General features: G+C 38.1%; 1 protein-coding gene across 1 annotated transcript in view; it reads left to right on the top strand.

The window, feature by feature from the left end:
- Positions 1-16403, top strand: part of ERAP1 (endoplasmic reticulum aminopeptidase 1) — a 33607-nt gene that overhangs the window by 13805 nt on the left and 3399 nt on the right. The window contains exons 6-18 of the mRNA XM_023212195.2: positions 420-574; positions 927-1040; positions 2282-2413; positions 3817-3948; positions 4093-4164; positions 5792-5946; positions 7898-7977; positions 8476-8659; positions 10419-10575; positions 11247-11431; positions 12320-12481; positions 12984-13124; positions 13672-13753. Of these exons, the coding sequence (XP_023067963.1) occupies positions 420-574; positions 927-1040; positions 2282-2413; positions 3817-3948; positions 4093-4164; positions 5792-5946; positions 7898-7977; positions 8476-8659; positions 10419-10575; positions 11247-11431; positions 12320-12481; positions 12984-13124; positions 13672-13753 (1751 nt within the window). The remainder of the gene's footprint in view (positions 1-419; positions 575-926; positions 1041-2281; positions 2414-3816; positions 3949-4092; positions 4165-5791; positions 5947-7897; positions 7978-8475; positions 8660-10418; positions 10576-11246; positions 11432-12319; positions 12482-12983; positions 13125-13671; positions 13754-16403) is intronic.

Here is a 16403-nt window from a genome sequence, read left to right as displayed (position 1 = left end):
ATGGCAAAACCCTCTTTCCACAAGAAATATAAAAATATTAGCTGAGTGTAGGGGTGCACTCCTGTAGTCCCAGCTACTTGGGAGGCTGAGTGGGAGGATCACCTGAGCTTGGGAGGTTGAGGCTGCAGTGAGGTGTAATTATGCCACTGCAAATGCACTCCAGTATGGGTGACAGAGTGAGAGCCTGTTTCCAAAAAAAAAAAGGCCTGGGATGCAAGTCTGACTTTGCCACATTGATAGCAAAGTGACGCAGAGTCACTAAGCTTCTTTTTCTCCATTGTGAAAGATTCTTCCAGTCTAGAGCTCCATGATTATGCCCGGTTAACTGGTTCAAATACCTATCCATTCTGAAGATTAGTGTGTTTGGGGGAATGTGTAGCTTTGAGACTGGTAATGTATTTTATTACTTCCTTCCCAAGATCTTGCTGCTATTCCCGACTTTCAATCTGGTGCTATGGAAAACTGGGGACTAACAACATACAGAGAATCTGCTCTATTGTTTGATGCGGAAAAGTCTCCTGCATCAAGTAAGCTTGGCATCACAATGATTGTGGCCCATGAACTGGCCCACCAGGTATAAGCTCACTCACACTTTTAAAAAAGTATGAACTACATTTATATTGCTTTTATGGGACATATAAGGCTATTTATATATTATAATTTTTACTCTGTCTTTTTTTTTCATAGGAAAAACTGTTTCTCCAAAGCATTAGTTTTTATGTCTTATAATACATGTTGAAAGTCTTTTTATTTTTACCTTGATTAAATATTGGTCCTGAAAATACATGTTAACATTCATAAACTTATATTAGACATCTAAAATATACTTCTTTCTGAATGTCTTTGTTTATGGCTGCCAGTCTAGATAATAGGTATCCAGTCTCCATGGAAATGTGTGAATAAACTGAGTCATGTTGTGTTTTTAGTGGTTTGGGAACCTGGTCACTATGGAATGGTGGAATGATCTTTGGCTAAATGAGGGATTTGCCAAATTTATGGAGTTTGTGTCTGTCAGTGTGACCCATCCTGAACTGAAAGTTGTAAGTAATTATTTATCCTTTACATTTTAGGTTAATTTGTTGTTTTGTTCAATATTGCTGGAAAATATTTACTAATCTTTGACTAATCTATAACTTTTATAAGTTATCTAACTTATAAAAAGAATTCATTGATAACTTCCTTGACGGTTTAGATATGAATCGTGTTGCAGAAATGCTAGTGAACTTTCAAGATACATCACAAAGACTTATTTACAAACTCAGTTGTGAATCTATGATTGTTTGTGAATTGTCAAATTTTATCTTTCTTAATATCAAAGAAATAGAAATAATGGCAACCTAAATGTTCCATTTCATTTTCCTGACCTTCAGGTTGCTCATTGCAGAATTATTAGGTATAGATTGCTGATATCTCAATAGGACCCTACTTGCCAGATCAAATGAGTTATATACTTAAGGTAATTGCACATTTGATTGTATAACAACCTAGGCTTCTGGGTCACAAATTTATTGCTTTGGAACTGCTATAGGGTTTATTTTTTAAATCACCATGTTTAACTTAAGAAAATCACATATAGCAAAATTAAACTTATTTTATGTAAAAGTTTTTTATCCTACTCCAATGATGCTTTTCATTTGTAAATATTTATTCCTATTTTCATCTGCCACATAACATTATTTAAAATATACATTTATGAATATTTATTACTGCCTATTTTCATCTGCCTGTGTACATAATTAGAAAGTACATATCAATATTGCATTATAATGGATCATAAATATTTTCTTACGTTTCTACATAATCTTTAGTAATAAAAATGATTATGGATACATATTATCCTATTGAGCTAATGTGCTCTAATAAAGCTGGTTAAAGTTCTCCATTTCTTTTCGTTACATGTTTTTAAAGGTAAATATCTTTGCTCTAAAACAGTACAGACAATGATTGGAAATGTTGAAATTACTATGCAGTTTAGTTTCTTGTTTTGTTACTGTTTGGCTATAGGCATCATCGTTTCGTTTTTAGATTAATACGAATTTTTCTTTATTCTAAAGTATTTAAGATGAACAAAATCTATAATGTTTACCTAAAATCATTGTTTCTTGGGTGGTTTTTAGAATATATTAATTCTATTTTGTTTCATAAATATTAGGAAATATGGAATAAGTTGCCCCCAAAATGTGAAGTATGGACTTCTTGCCTCAGATAAAACGTCCCACCTTTGACATTTTTTATCTAAATGTAAATCATAGGTGATGTTTTCTTTTTTCTGTCTCAATAGGAAGATTATTTCTTTGGCAAATGTTTTGATGCAATGGAGGTAGATGCTTTAAATTCCTCACACCCTGTGTCTACACCTGTGGAGAATCCTGCTCAGATCCGGGAGATGTTTGATGATGTTTCTTATGATAAGGTACAAGGAGATTGAGTAAAAGGATACAGTTTGGATACTAAAGTTATACATACTGGGGTGGAGAAGTTATAGGGAAGGTTGTGGGGTTAAACCCACATTGAATGCCTTCTCTCTTGACACGGCTGGCTGGAGTTAACTCTTTTAGGCCTAACTTGCAGTTTGGCTCATAACCCTAAAGACTATTTTATGGGGAATTCTTCATATATTCTTTCTTGGGTTGAAAATTCATGGCTTACAGAAACTCTGCTTTTATTTATCATTCAACAAATAGGTATTGATTGAGCATCAACTTTGTACTAGACAAAAATTCCTGCCCTCGTGTAACTTACTTTTCAAGGCCTTCAGCAATGGTTAATATTGTTGAGATGCAAATAATTGTCTTGCACAGTGTGTTTAGTAATAGAGTTGGAAATTGTTGCCAACAGTTTAATGATTGGGAGATTTTATGTAAAATCCAGATTTCTAGCTTCTCCTGGGGAAGAAAAAGGAGGATTTTGCCATGGTATTTCCTTTGCAGCATAAGCTGGAGCTAAGTTGTTGTTCTCTCTTTGTAAGATCAAGGCTCTGCTTTTCCACTTCCCCTACCATTCCCAACTGTTCTGTTTTCTTCTCACTGAGGCTGAGAATGTGTTACCAGTTACCATTGTGCTTGGCTGTTGTTTTACTGGTAGCAAATAGAAAAGTCTTTCTGCTTGCATGTTTCCATTGAAAGTCCAGGGGAAAAAGAATGTAAAAGAGCGTTCTTCTCATCATTGGACTATTTCCTTTATTTATATGCCCTGTCATATGCCACTGGAGGCATTTGAGTTTGTGACTCGCCATCCGTGGTAATGGGAGTGGAGGGGAAAAGAATCCTTTACCCAAGAATACAGGGTGTCTGGGAAGACTCTTGTTCCCTTTCTCCAGCTCCATCAGCCCTCCATGCTCAAGGCTGCCTGGGCTCCCTGGACATACCCACTTTTCCTTCCCTGACATCTACCTCTGCTTCCATCTCTAATGCTCCACCCCTTATTGTACTGGCCTCTCCCTAGTCCTGCCCTGGAGTGGCAGTGGGAGAGCCAGGTAGTAGCTGAAGGTCCAATGTTTAATCTTTACCATTATCCACTCACATGTGAACAAAAGGAGTTGGCAGATGATGCCAATTTGTCCCATGAGGAGGTCTGGCTACTGATAGAAAATAAGGGCCCCAGTGGGCTCAGAGCATAAACAATCACATTAGACAAATCCCCTGCCTAAACGGGTCCAAGTTTAACCTGCTTATGCTGTTTCACAAATTGCCAGACATTAACAATGTTACTGCAGTTGCATTTTCAAAGAAATGTGTTTTATTGCAAAATAATATGTGATTTCAGATGAGATTGCAACCAAACTATAGATAACAGTTATTTCTATTATCTTTTCAGGGAGCTTGTATTCTGAATATGCTAAGGGAGTACCTTAGTGCTGATGCATTTAAAAGTGGTATTATACGGTATCTCCAGAAGCATAGCTATAAAAATACAAAAAACGAGGACCTGTGGGATAGTATGGCAAGTGTGAGTATGTTTTTGAATATCTCTGCATTTGGGATTGACAGGCTTATCATCTTGTTTTGTTTCCCCAGAATCATCTTAATCCCTCTGAGGAGAATAATTGTTTTCTATAGAAATAAGAGTGATGTGTTTAGTTTTGGTTTTTAGATTTGCCCTACATACGGTGTAAAAGGGATGGATGGCTTTTGCTCTGGAAGTCAACATTCATCTTCATTCTCAGTAAGTTTCTATATCTGTACATGTTCCCCCAAGCACATTCTTTTACTACATATTCTTTGAAAGATAGCTCTGTGCCAAACTTTCTGAGGTCCGTGACTATATCACCCTCATTCCAGATAAGACTGCATTTAAACTATACCAGACTCATAATCTTTTTCAGTTTTTCTTAAAATGTGTCTATACAGGAGGGTTGCAGAGCTTTCCTTGGTAATACTTCTCGCTGATACTGATTTCTTCAGCTTCACTATGTAAAGCAGTGAATTTATGACATTTCTATAGCAGATTATGGCTGCATTGTAGCAGTCAAAAGGATATGTCAGTCATTTCCAAAGTTCTGCATTTGTACAAAGACAGTGGCACTGAGCATTCTTGAACACTTGCCATGAATCAGGCACATGTTAAGCACTTACATGTATTATCTCCTTTACTCTTCATAATAAACCTGTGAGCCGGGTACTATTAGTATCCCTATTTTTAAAGTTGAGAACATGAAATACAAAGACATTTGGTTGGTAAATTGCAGAGCAGATATGTGAATTTAGATCTAACTCATGTTTTTAACTGCTAAGCTATAAAGTATTCATAACATCTAGTCACAAAACAGCCTGAGTCTCTGTTCATCTGGACTTGTGGGATGTTTTCAGAGGAAGCTGAGGGTGAGTCTGGGGATTCAACAGAATTTTGTCTTTCTTTTTTCTTTTTATATTTTTTACTTTCTTGGCTTTTTTTGTTCCTAGAGATTGCTTTGTTCAGTAGTTTCTAGATTTGTCCTGTGGCACATGTTATCTTTTTAGTAATACTCTTTTTTTTTTTTTTTTTTTTTTTTTTTTGAGACAGAGTCTCAGTCTGTCACCCAGGCTGGAGTGCAGTGGTGCGATCTCAGCTCACTGTAGCCTCTGCCTCCCCGGTTCTAGCAATTCTCTTGCCTCAGCCTTCCAGGTAGCTGGGATTACAGGCATGCGCCACTACGCCTAGCTAATTTTTGTATTCTTAGTAGAGACTGGGTTTCGCCTTGTTCGCCAGACTGGTCTTGAACTCCTGACCTCCGGTGACCCACCCACCTCAGACTCCCAAAGTGCTAGGATTACAGGCATGAGCCACCACATTCAGTCTTTACTACCTTTTAAATAATTTCTTAAAAGCTTTTTTAGTATCAAAAAACAGCTCCCGTTGAGTTCCCACTATTTGTTGAGTATGGGTCATCTCTGTGTTCTCACTTTCGAAACACAGGCTCTTGACTGAACATTGTTTCCACCTTGCTTGTCTGAAACCAGCATAGTTATGTAGGTATTGAAAACCTGGCACTTTCTCTCCCTTCTCCTCCTTCATTCATTCACATACCTGCTTTGTGCCCAGTGTTATTGCCAGCCCCAAAGTGTGCCCGGCAGAACTAGGTATGCTACCTGTCCTTTAGACACGTATGTGTAGTGGAAGAAAATAACACGCCAACAGTTGGTGCTTTAATGGAGGTGTGATGGCTGGGAACATCACACTGAGAAAGGGATCAGAAAACACTCCAAAGAGGGGAGGTTGGCAACTGGTAGTGACTGAGCACAAGCTGGTGTCCTGTCTTTTCTTAGAGTTGGGTTAAGTGGGTGATGTGTCTGCCTTTTTGTGTACACACCAGCATTGGCATCAGGAAGGACTGGATGTGAAAACCATGATGAACACTTGGACACTGCAGAAGGGTTTTCCCCTGATAACCATCACAGTGAGGGGGAGGAATGTACACATGAAGCAAGAGCACTACATGAAGGGCTCTGAAGGCGCCCCGGACACTGGGTAATGCTCATAGAGTAAAATTTGTTTTGTTGTCTAGGTAACGTCTGCCTTGGAGGATGGAACCTTGTTTTTAAAATAATGCCCTTACCGCTATTGCTAAAATATTTCAACTGCATCTGTGTATCCTATGAAGTTGACTTATACTCCCTGCCCCCATCTTCCCAAAAGGATTAAGGAGGCTTTAAACCTTGGTTATTCTCAGTAAAGTTGATGATATAATTACTTTAACATTCTCATATTTTGTAATTTGATATGATGGTAATTTCTGGTTACTGGCTTGAAATCAGCTCCAACCTAAGCAACTGCTACTAGATTACAATAGTGCCTAGCATTTGGTTGGAGCTGAGGACAAAAAAATTTAGGTGATTTCTGAGAATTATGAGAGACTCAGTTGTCTTCTGAGTTAGATTTGTTCGTCAGCTTAATGCTATAGAAGAATATTATTAGAAACAAGATGCTGCAACTTGATTGACCCTGGATGGATACCATTAAAAAATTCTTTTATCTTGAAACAATTTCAGACGTATGGAGAAGTTACAAGAATAGCACAACAAATTCCTATATATCCTTTACCTAGATACATGTTAACTCTTTATTCCTTTACTTTCTTCACCTCTCTCTCTCTCCTTTCTCTCTCTCTCTCTCTGTGTGTATATATATATATACACACACATATATATATATATGTTTGTGTGGATATATATGTGTGTGTGTGTGTATATACCTCCCTCCCCCATCTTCCCAAAAGGATTAAGGAGCCTTTAAATCTTGATTAATCGATATCCATCTATCTACATAGACACCCATATACATATCTCTATATGTATATACTTGGCATGTGTTTTTCTGAACTGTTTGACAGTAAGTTGGTGACATGATTCCCCTTCAAACCTAAGTGCTTCAGCATAGTATTTTCTAAAAAACAAGAACACTTATGGCCAGTCACGGTGGCTCACGCCTGTAATCCCAGCACTTTGGGAAGCCGAGGCAGGAGGATCATGTGAGGTCAGGAGTTCGAGACCAGCCTGGCCAACATGGTGAAATGCCATCTCTACTAAAAATACAAAAATTAGGTGGGTGTGGTGGCAGGCGCCTGTAGGCCCAGCTACTCAGGAGGGTGAGGCAGGAGAATTGCTTGAACCCAGGAGGTGGAGGTTACAGTGAGCTGAGATCCCACCACTGCACTCCAGCCTGGGCGACAGAGCAAAACTCCATCTCCAAACAAACAAACAAACAAAAACAAGAACATTCACTTATATAACCATAGCCACAGTACAATTATCCAAATTGGGAAATAAACTTGATACAATACTGTTATCTATAAATCCCATTCAGCTTTTTCCAGTTGTCCTAAAAATATCTTTAGAGCAAAATAGAAAACAAATTCTGACTTAAGATTTAATATAGGATCACATATTTTATTTAGTTGTTGCATCCTTTTGGTCTCCATGTTTTTCTGAAATAGCTTTTTAGTCTTTTTTGGGCTTCTTGATATTGACATTTTTGAAGAATACAGGTCAGTTATTTTATAGAATGTCTTTCAGTTTGGATTTTCTGCTGTTTCTTCATGATCAGATTCAGTTTATGTATCATTGACAGGAATCCCAAGGAGGTGATGTTGTGTCCTTCCTAGTATACGATTCAGGAGGCACATGACTCCTGAAGTTAGGCCTCTGAGATGCAATCAGCCAATCACTGTAAAAAGGCTTTCAGGGTTCACTTGAGTCCAAATTCTTAGCTCTGCTCAAGGAGTCCAAGAAAAAGAAATAGTGCCTGAGCTGACACTCCCTGCAAAGTTGGAAAACAGACTGGGGATGTTTTGAGAGCTTGGCTGTAGCAGTTTGGTACTATCTTGTTCTAACTAACCAGTGCCTGGCACATGATCGGTGATTTAATAACTGCTTGTTGAATTGAATCAACAAATGAACAATCCATCTCTCCTTTCTTTTAGGTACCTGTGGCATGTTCCATTGACGTTCATCACCAGCAAATCAGACATGGTCCATCGATTTTTGCTAAAAACAAAAACAGGTAATTTATTTTGGAAACAACCAGTTTAATTCAAGGAGGAATGTGAAAATGTGTAGGGTTAAAATGTTATTTCTTTTGCTGTTTATCTCGGTTAAAGCAAAAGGGATCAGATTGAAAATACTTTCTGGTTTCAAAGAAGAATGGCCAGTATCTTGCCAGATAGAGATTATAGTTGAATTATATAATGCTAAAAAGGAGGGATTACCTGTGAACATTCCCTATTACTTTGTTAACATTACTGTTTTATATCATATGTATGGCCAGATACGTAGTTGCATTCTTTTCATAGATCTATAAGTCTCACAAAATTGATGTCTAAAGCTAGTGTTAGCTTTTGTCTATTGAGTTGCTGTTTTCTGGTTTCTGAAAGAAATAAGTGATGATTTCAGATTGTTCAGTATTAAACTCTTCTCTAATTTCCTTGCCCAGTCTCTGATCAGAAAAGCTTTCATCAGGCAAGGGAGCAAATGGAGCTTTGATTTATTTTATTTACTCTAGATGTGCTCATCCTCCCAGAAGAGGTGGAATGGATCAAATTTAATGTGGGCATGAATGGCTATTACATTGTGCATTACGAGGATGATGGATGGGACTCTTTGACTGGCCTTTTAAAAGGAACACACACAGCAGTCAGCAGTAATGATCGGGCGAGTCTCATTAACAATGCATTTCAGCTCGTCAGGTAATACACGCTGCACAAAGTCTTGGTTTATTTCTGAAAGCAGCTGTTATTGTTCAAATTCTTGATTTCTAAAGACAAAAATGATTGATAGATAACAAGAAGTTGAAAGGTGTTTTCCTCCAAGTTCTTCTAACAACCCAAGATTGCTTTTAGCCTTATAATTAACCTCCTGTCTGTGACTACTAAGGCACTTGAAGGAAGGAATCTGTATCTTAATCTTTCTCATTAACAGTTTAGATCATACTGAGGCAGAAGTGTAGATAATCAGGAGATCAACATCCTGGCGAAACTCCTTGCCTTGTCCCTGCGGTGGCGTGGTCCCTCAGCTTCTTCTGGCGCTGCTATACCGGATCAGGTTTCTCCCATCACTGGGTCTTTAACAGCCTTGAAGGCTTTTTAGAAGACTAAGTGACACAGGCCCAAGTTGTTTGCATTACATTTCTTGGATTAAAGAAGGGATTTTTGTTTTCTTTCCTAAACCAGATACCTGAACTTTTCAGTATCTTTATGGAATATAGCTCATAAAATGTAGCCCAACCAAATGATCTCTGAGTGTGTGAGGACAGAATTAACACTAACCCCCTCCTTTTTTTTTAACCCCCATGACAACGGTTTTTAAGGAAATGCTCCCAAAGCCTAAAACTCAAACTTCTTCAACATGTAGGCACATCTAAAGTCCTAAGAGGAAGCATGCAGGTGGGAAGGATTCTCTCTGTTTCTCCTCATACCTATATCCTTCTGGCCTAAATTTTGAGTGCCTTCTGGTTCTTCTCACCACCATACTGGGCCTCCTGAAGTGAGAAAAAGCAATGGGGGAGAAAGTTAAGGGTTGCTTACCTAGCTGTTTCTTTCTGCCTAAAAAAATTCCCCTCTGTAGAATATTTCTGCTTGAGCCGTAGAGGGCTTTTTGTTTTTTCTTTTTTTAACTTATATAATATATACCCTACCACTGAGGTTTTTAACACTAACCCTCTGTAATGAAGGGTTTCTAATGATATGCAGTGTCTTTTGAAATGGAGAAGAAAATGTGTTTCCTCCAGGGACTCATAGTTTTGACCAGATGATAGTCTGTTTGACCAGGCTTCCTAAAGGGTCTTTGATGGAAATCCCTTGCTTGCTCTAGAAGTTCAGCACGCAATCCAGTGTTTCGCAGGGACAGACGCTGATGTGCTTCCATTCTGACTTTTCCACACGTTAGCCCTGGATGTTACTGTTTGAGAAACTTCCTCCCTAGTGTAAACATGCCAGATGTTGTGTTACATGTGACAGAAAAGAGACTTATATATTAATTAATTTATTTATTTATTTAGTTAGTTAGTTAGTTATTTGGAAATGGAGTCTCACTCTGTCGCCCAGGCTGGAGTGCAGTGGTACCATCTCAGTTCACTGCCTCTGCCTCCCAGGTTCAAGCAATTCTTCCGCCTCAGCCTCCCAAGTACCAAGTACCAAGTACGTAAGATTACAGGCACGTGCCACCATGCCTGACTGTTTTAAGTATTTCTAGTAGAGACACGGTTTCACCATGTTGGCCAGGCTGGTCTCTAACTCCCAACCTCAGGTGATTCACCCGCCTTGGCCTCCTAAAGTGCTGGGATTATAGGCATGACCCACCGTGCCTGGCCGTAGTTATCTATTTATAAGTAGTTATCCATTTGTATCTGATTGCTTGTTTTGCTAGAAGACTAAAATATATTTTGAAGCAAAATGTTGACTTCCTGGATTTACTTTTAAACCACTAACCACAGTGTCTCTTGTTCAGCATTGGGAAGCTGTCCATTGAAAAGGCCTTGGATTTATCCCTGTACTTGAAACATGAAACTGAAATTATGCCCGTATTTCAAGGTTTGAATGAGCTGATTCCTATGTATAAGTTAATGGAGAAAAGAGATATGAATGAAGTGGAAACTCAATTCAAGGTAAAAGCCTGAAATAAAATAGTTATGTAATTATTATTTCTTTTGTGTTAAAAAGAATGTTAATCGTGTGTGTGTATGTTTGTGTGTATCTTTATATACATATTAAGGAAAAGCAAATAAATATTAATTCAGTATTTAGATGGATTAGCAAAAATTTTGGTTTTATTTGGCACTAAAAATAGAAATGGCATTCTTAGACTCTGCTTAATTTGCATGGATTTGTTTTTTCCTTCCTTTCACAAACCTTTTATTTCATTTTCCTTTCCTACTATGATGGCTGACATTCAGATTTTCTGGGACTCTTCATAGTACTTGAGGAAGAGGCACAAAATTGTTATTCTTGGCAAAATGTCATGAAGTCTTGTTGCATAATTTGCTCTCAGAATTTAGTCATATAAACTCTGAGTTTGTTTTAAAAGTGGCAATTCATCCTGACTTTAAGTAGATAGGATATCTTATAAAAGTTTGTTATGAAAATATGAAAGTCATTCATCATTTATTGGTTTTGACCCTTTTATAATTAAATATAAACAGTGCTGCATGATTTATACAGTAAAAGTTAGATTATGCTTTAAAAATTAGCCCCCATCATCTGAGACCATAATGGATTATATTAACATGAAATGACCTGTGACAATACTAGTCCCTGTTCCCCTGTGCAATGCCCTCAGGCCTTCCTCATCAGGCTGCTAAGGGACCTCATTGATAAGCAGACGTGGACAGACGAAGGCTCGGTCTCAGAGCGAATGCTGCGGAGTCAGCTACTCCTCCTCGCCTGTGTGCGCAAGTATCAGCCGTGTGTACAGAGGGCAGAAGGCTATTTCAGGAAGTGGAGGGAATCCAATGGAAACTTGAGGTCAGTCCTTACTGAATAACCAATTTGTTGATGTGAAGGGTATCTTTTCTGTTTTCCATCATTGGTACTAAACATTAGGGAAAACAAAATGTACAAGTGTCTCCCCTGCTGCCCTGTTTTGGAAAATAAATTACTTTTTAAGATTTATCTATGTATCTCTCAACTTTAAGAAATGCTAGGAGGGAACTTTTGTGCATAAAAGTCAAATATCTGGGGAGTTAGGATGGTATTGGAATAATTCCCATTTTTGTATAGGCAATGCAAAATCGTTTTAAACTGTGACAGCCATGCCATAGAGAAACACAGGCACTGTATTTTATGGTAGCTTCTTTGGGCTTCTGAAGTCCCTGACAGGGATGCATAGTAATTGCTGATGCTGTCTAAGCAAGGTAGGATTTTACCATATCTGGAAATCCCTATTCAGCTACATTTCAATCCTTTTACATTTGGAGCTTAAACCCCACCCAGGAAACATTTATGCCAACAATCTACATGCTTCAGCTTAAAGAAATCCAAACAGTGGTCCTACTGCAGTCCTGACTTGTGATCATGGTGTACATTTTGAACATAGTTTGAATTTCTTTCTTTTGACTTGAAAGGTGATCCCATATGGAGTCACCCAGCATCATTATTTAAATATGTAGGTATTTATAAAAATGGCATTTCACATTACATTTTTGAGAAGGCTACTTAAAACCTAATTTTAGGTAGTTTTCTCTTGCCTTTTTTTTACAAAGTGTAACTGAAGGAAATCGGTCGTTTTTGTTTATATTTTCAGTTATGCTTCTCTGATCATGGGGACAGTTTAGCAGTTCATAACTGGTCACCATTATGCCTATAAACATACTTACCGCATCTCAGATTCTCATCGTGTGTTCCTTTCTATAGCCTGCCTATCGATGTGACCTTGGCAGTGTTTGCTGTGGGGGCCCAGAGCACAGAAGGCTGGGATTTTCTTTATAGTAAATATCAGTCTTCTTTGTCCAGTACTGAGAAAAACCAAATTGAATTTGCCCTCTGCACAACCCAAAATAAGGAAAAGCTTCAAAGGTGAGTCAGTCATTCATTCATGTTCATGTGGCCAAGGAAAATTAGATTAGATTAGATCATTCTGGCATCTATTTTTGTTTCCTTGGCCAGGAATTGTCTATTCTGCTGGGAACATACTGCAAGTCAGCATACATCTAATAAGAAAGGCAAATAATTAGGGAGAACCAGGTGTCAGGAAAAATATTTAAAGGCATATACATTTGTATATCTTTAAAAAGACAACATATTTAAAATATTTACTAGAATAAATAAATAAATAAATAAAATAAATCTTCCTTAACTATTCTTTTGAGCAAATGAGAGGGTATATGAGAATACTATATAAATGTTAGTTTTTATTATATAGCTATAGTGGGTTTATCAGGATTCTGGTTACCCATTTATCTTTTTAACCTTTGTTATTGGCAGACTTTTTTTTCTTTTACAAGTAATTTTATTGCAGTGATTCATAACTGTTTCACCACTTATTCATTGCTAACATTTCTTTTCTTAATCCTTTCAGGCTACTAGATGAAAGCTTTAAGGGAGATAAAATAAAAACTCAGGAGTTTCCAGAAATTCTTGTACTCATTGGCAGGAACCCAGTAGGATACCCACTGGCCTGGAAATTTCTGAGGGAAAACTGGAACAAACTTGTACAGAAGTAAGTGGTGCCAAAAATTGTGCTGTGACTGAATAAGTTCATAACCTTACTGTGTTTCAGCCTTGTTGTTTGTAGAAGAACAGTAACAATCTAAAGGTACTTTTTTTATTGAAGATAGGCAGTAGAAGTACTTAAAATATTTGTAGAAAATATAAAACTGAAATTCAGTGCTAATTTGTGAATATGTACAGGGGTGTTTTCCATTCCATCTGGCATAACCCCTTCGTGAGCCCATGGACTTATGAAGCCTTCCTCTTCAGAGTTCAGCCCAGGCCTTCCACGAGCACATTTGCTTGTTTGCATCTGTCATTGTCTAACTCGTATAGCACTTCCTGCCTCTGTCATGTTCTGTTGGATATTTAACTTTTTATTAAGCTGTTGGTGTGTATTATTCTTTAGAGCTAGATCTTAACACATTGGATAGACATCATATTTTATACTTTCACACCCATCAGTTTTTAGTTAAAAGGTATTATATATAGGAGGCCCTTAAAATATATGTTAAATGAATATTTTACAACCCATTTTTGAATATTTCCCTCTCTAGGTTTGAACTTGGCTCACATTCCATAGCCCACATGGTAATGGGTACAACAAATCAATTCTCCACAAGAACATGGCTTGAAGAGGTAATATATATATATATATATATCTTTTCAATCTTAAGTGAAAATTAGCTAATTAATATGGGGTAGACAAAATAGTTTGAGGGTGTGGTGAGTTAGAAATGGATTTTGTCATTTAGAAGTTATTTTTGGATGGTATGGTACTGACAGCAGCATAAATCAGTGGCAATTAAACTAGTGAAAACTGTGCCTCTTCTCAGACATGTTAAGAGGTCTTAGCTCTGCCATTTAAAACCTTCAGACTTGAAGAAAAATTACTTGAGACAATATGTCCCTGTTTAAGGATGTTAAAAGTGAGCATTGAGGTATAAATGACTGAAGTGGTCATCCAGCTACTGTTAAAGAGGCAGATCTGGAATCTAGGCTCTTTATAAACCATCCAAGTTCATGGTTCCCTGTCACTTATTATATAACCATCTACCTTCAGACAGAATTTCAGGCAGCTTTAAGATCCATGTATAAAAGAAATGTTAAAATGAAGGGCAAAAAGATACATAATGGACAGGTGATAACCATGTGAGGGACTTATGGCTGAGGATAATTCTCGCAATTGTCCCCTGAATTTATCACAGAGATTCCTAGAAGTCAAGGAAAAATGAGGAATCAGTATGAGTTATTCTCACTGTCTGGTAAAAGAGAACATGAAGCATACACGTTTTCTACAAAAGCAGACTTTTCTTCAGTCCTAAATTCAAGGACTTTGATGTGTGGGCCATTGAGTTCTGTGGTGTCCCTTCTATAATAAGGTTTCATATAGTAAAGTTGTGGAACAAATTTGACATGGCTCTTAAACTATGGTACATTTAGATAAAAGCTGAGAGGCTAATATTAACTTTTTAAGGAGTGGTTCCATTGTGTAGTCTGGTTATACTATTTTCTAGCTTGAGATGGGGAGAGTGCTTTGGAAATGGAAAAGAATGAAGGGTTGTTACAGTCTCGTAGTTTTTTCCAGTTTTCAGTAGCCTCATCCAGGCTTGTCAAATTAACTTGCATATAATAATTCAACCTTGAACTCCAGTGAGGTCTAGAGCAGAGATATTCTGTGTTATGACTGAAGAGCTGTACAAAGGCTTGACCAGAAAGGTAGTCATCCATAGACAAGATCTATAGCAACAAAGCATTTCATTCATTCATTTGTATTCATTCAAGACATATATGCCACACATGGTTTTAGGTTATGTGGCTATAACAGTGAACAGACAGACAAAACCTTTGCTGTCATGGAGCTGAAATTTCTGCTGTGGGAATCAGACAATTACAGACAAATCAACTGATGTCAAGTAGTTACATGCTCTGAAGATGAATAAGGCAAGGAGAGGGATTGGGGTAGAGGGTTGGTGCCATTTTATAGGATGATTAGGAGACATTTGAGAAGATATTGAAGGAAATGCTGATATCTAGAGCAGTATTGTGTGCAGAGGAAACATCAGGTGCAAAGACCCTGAAGCAGGGCACGAAAATTAAAGAGCCCGAGATGTTATCATAATGGAGAGCAAACTATGGACATATAAAATATGAGTCATCCTGAGTCCTTCCTTCCCCATACATCTAATTACGCAAGTCCTGCTGGTCCTCTCTCAGCACATGCACCATGTCTCTCTGCTCTTAACCCCATCCAGTCCTTTCTCATCTCTTGCCTTGCCTATTGCAATACTGTCCTAACTGGCCTGCCCCTTGCCACTTTGCCAATAGCAAAACATTTTTCACATTTAAGACTACAAGTCAGCCCATAACTGACCGTGGCTTCTTGAACCCTGCCTATTGTTCTTGCAGTAAATTCCAAATCCCTCCTTCCCATGTGTCCATGACCTTGATGACCTGGCTTCTGAGGACCTCTCTGGTGCCAGTTCCCACAGGCTCTCCTGGTTCACTCTCTCACAACATTGCAGACACTCAGTCTCCTTCTGTTCCTGGGCTACCACTTGGTTCTCCTGTCTTTAAGCCTCTGCACTTTTTCTTCTCTCTGCCTGGCTTTTCACTAGAAAGTTTTCACCAACTTTTCACTAGAAAGGGGCATTTTATCTTTGAGAGGTCTCGGCTCAAATCACCTTCCCCAAAACCATGCAGTTCACTGCAGGCCACATCTCCCCAGTTACTAGCGTACCCCTGGCATATTTTCTTCATAGCAGTTTATTTACAGTAATCATATTTACTGCGTGTATCCCCCAAAAGACTGTAAACTCCATGAGGGGAGGATGCTTGCCTGATTCACTGCTGCATCCTCAGTGTCTAGCACGGTAATTACAGCAGACGGATGAATAAATATCAGAGTAAATATTGTGAACAAATGGATGAGGTTAAGTCCCTGATACATGCTGGGTTTGGGGTTTTGCACTTTACCTGCATTATATACCTACATCCTTCACCACTGCTCTTCATTTTACAGATGAGGAGACTGGGTTCCATAGAAGTTAAATCATTTGCTCAAATCAAGTTAGTAGGATAAACCTGTTTTCCTATCCCTGTATTGCGCTACTTATTGCACAGAAATTGTTCTTAAAGAGCCAAGTCTGAATCAAATATTCAGTTGAGATGTTGCATTTCCAAGACAGGTGAAGACAGAAGAGATGATTTTTGGGTCAGGACAAGGGTAAGAGTAATGGTTAGCACCTGGCTTCACTGTTGTAGAAGGTCTGTTTTTAGTGGAGCTATC

The sequence above is a fragment of the Piliocolobus tephrosceles genome, chromosome 4 (genome assembly GCF_002776525.5).
Source record: "Piliocolobus tephrosceles isolate RC106 chromosome 4, ASM277652v3, whole genome shotgun sequence".
NCBI classification, from domain to species: domain Eukaryota; kingdom Metazoa; phylum Chordata; class Mammalia; order Primates; family Cercopithecidae; genus Piliocolobus; species Piliocolobus tephrosceles.
The sequence above is the reverse complement of the archived record's forward strand: the minus strand, read 5'-3'. Positions and strand labels throughout refer to the sequence as shown.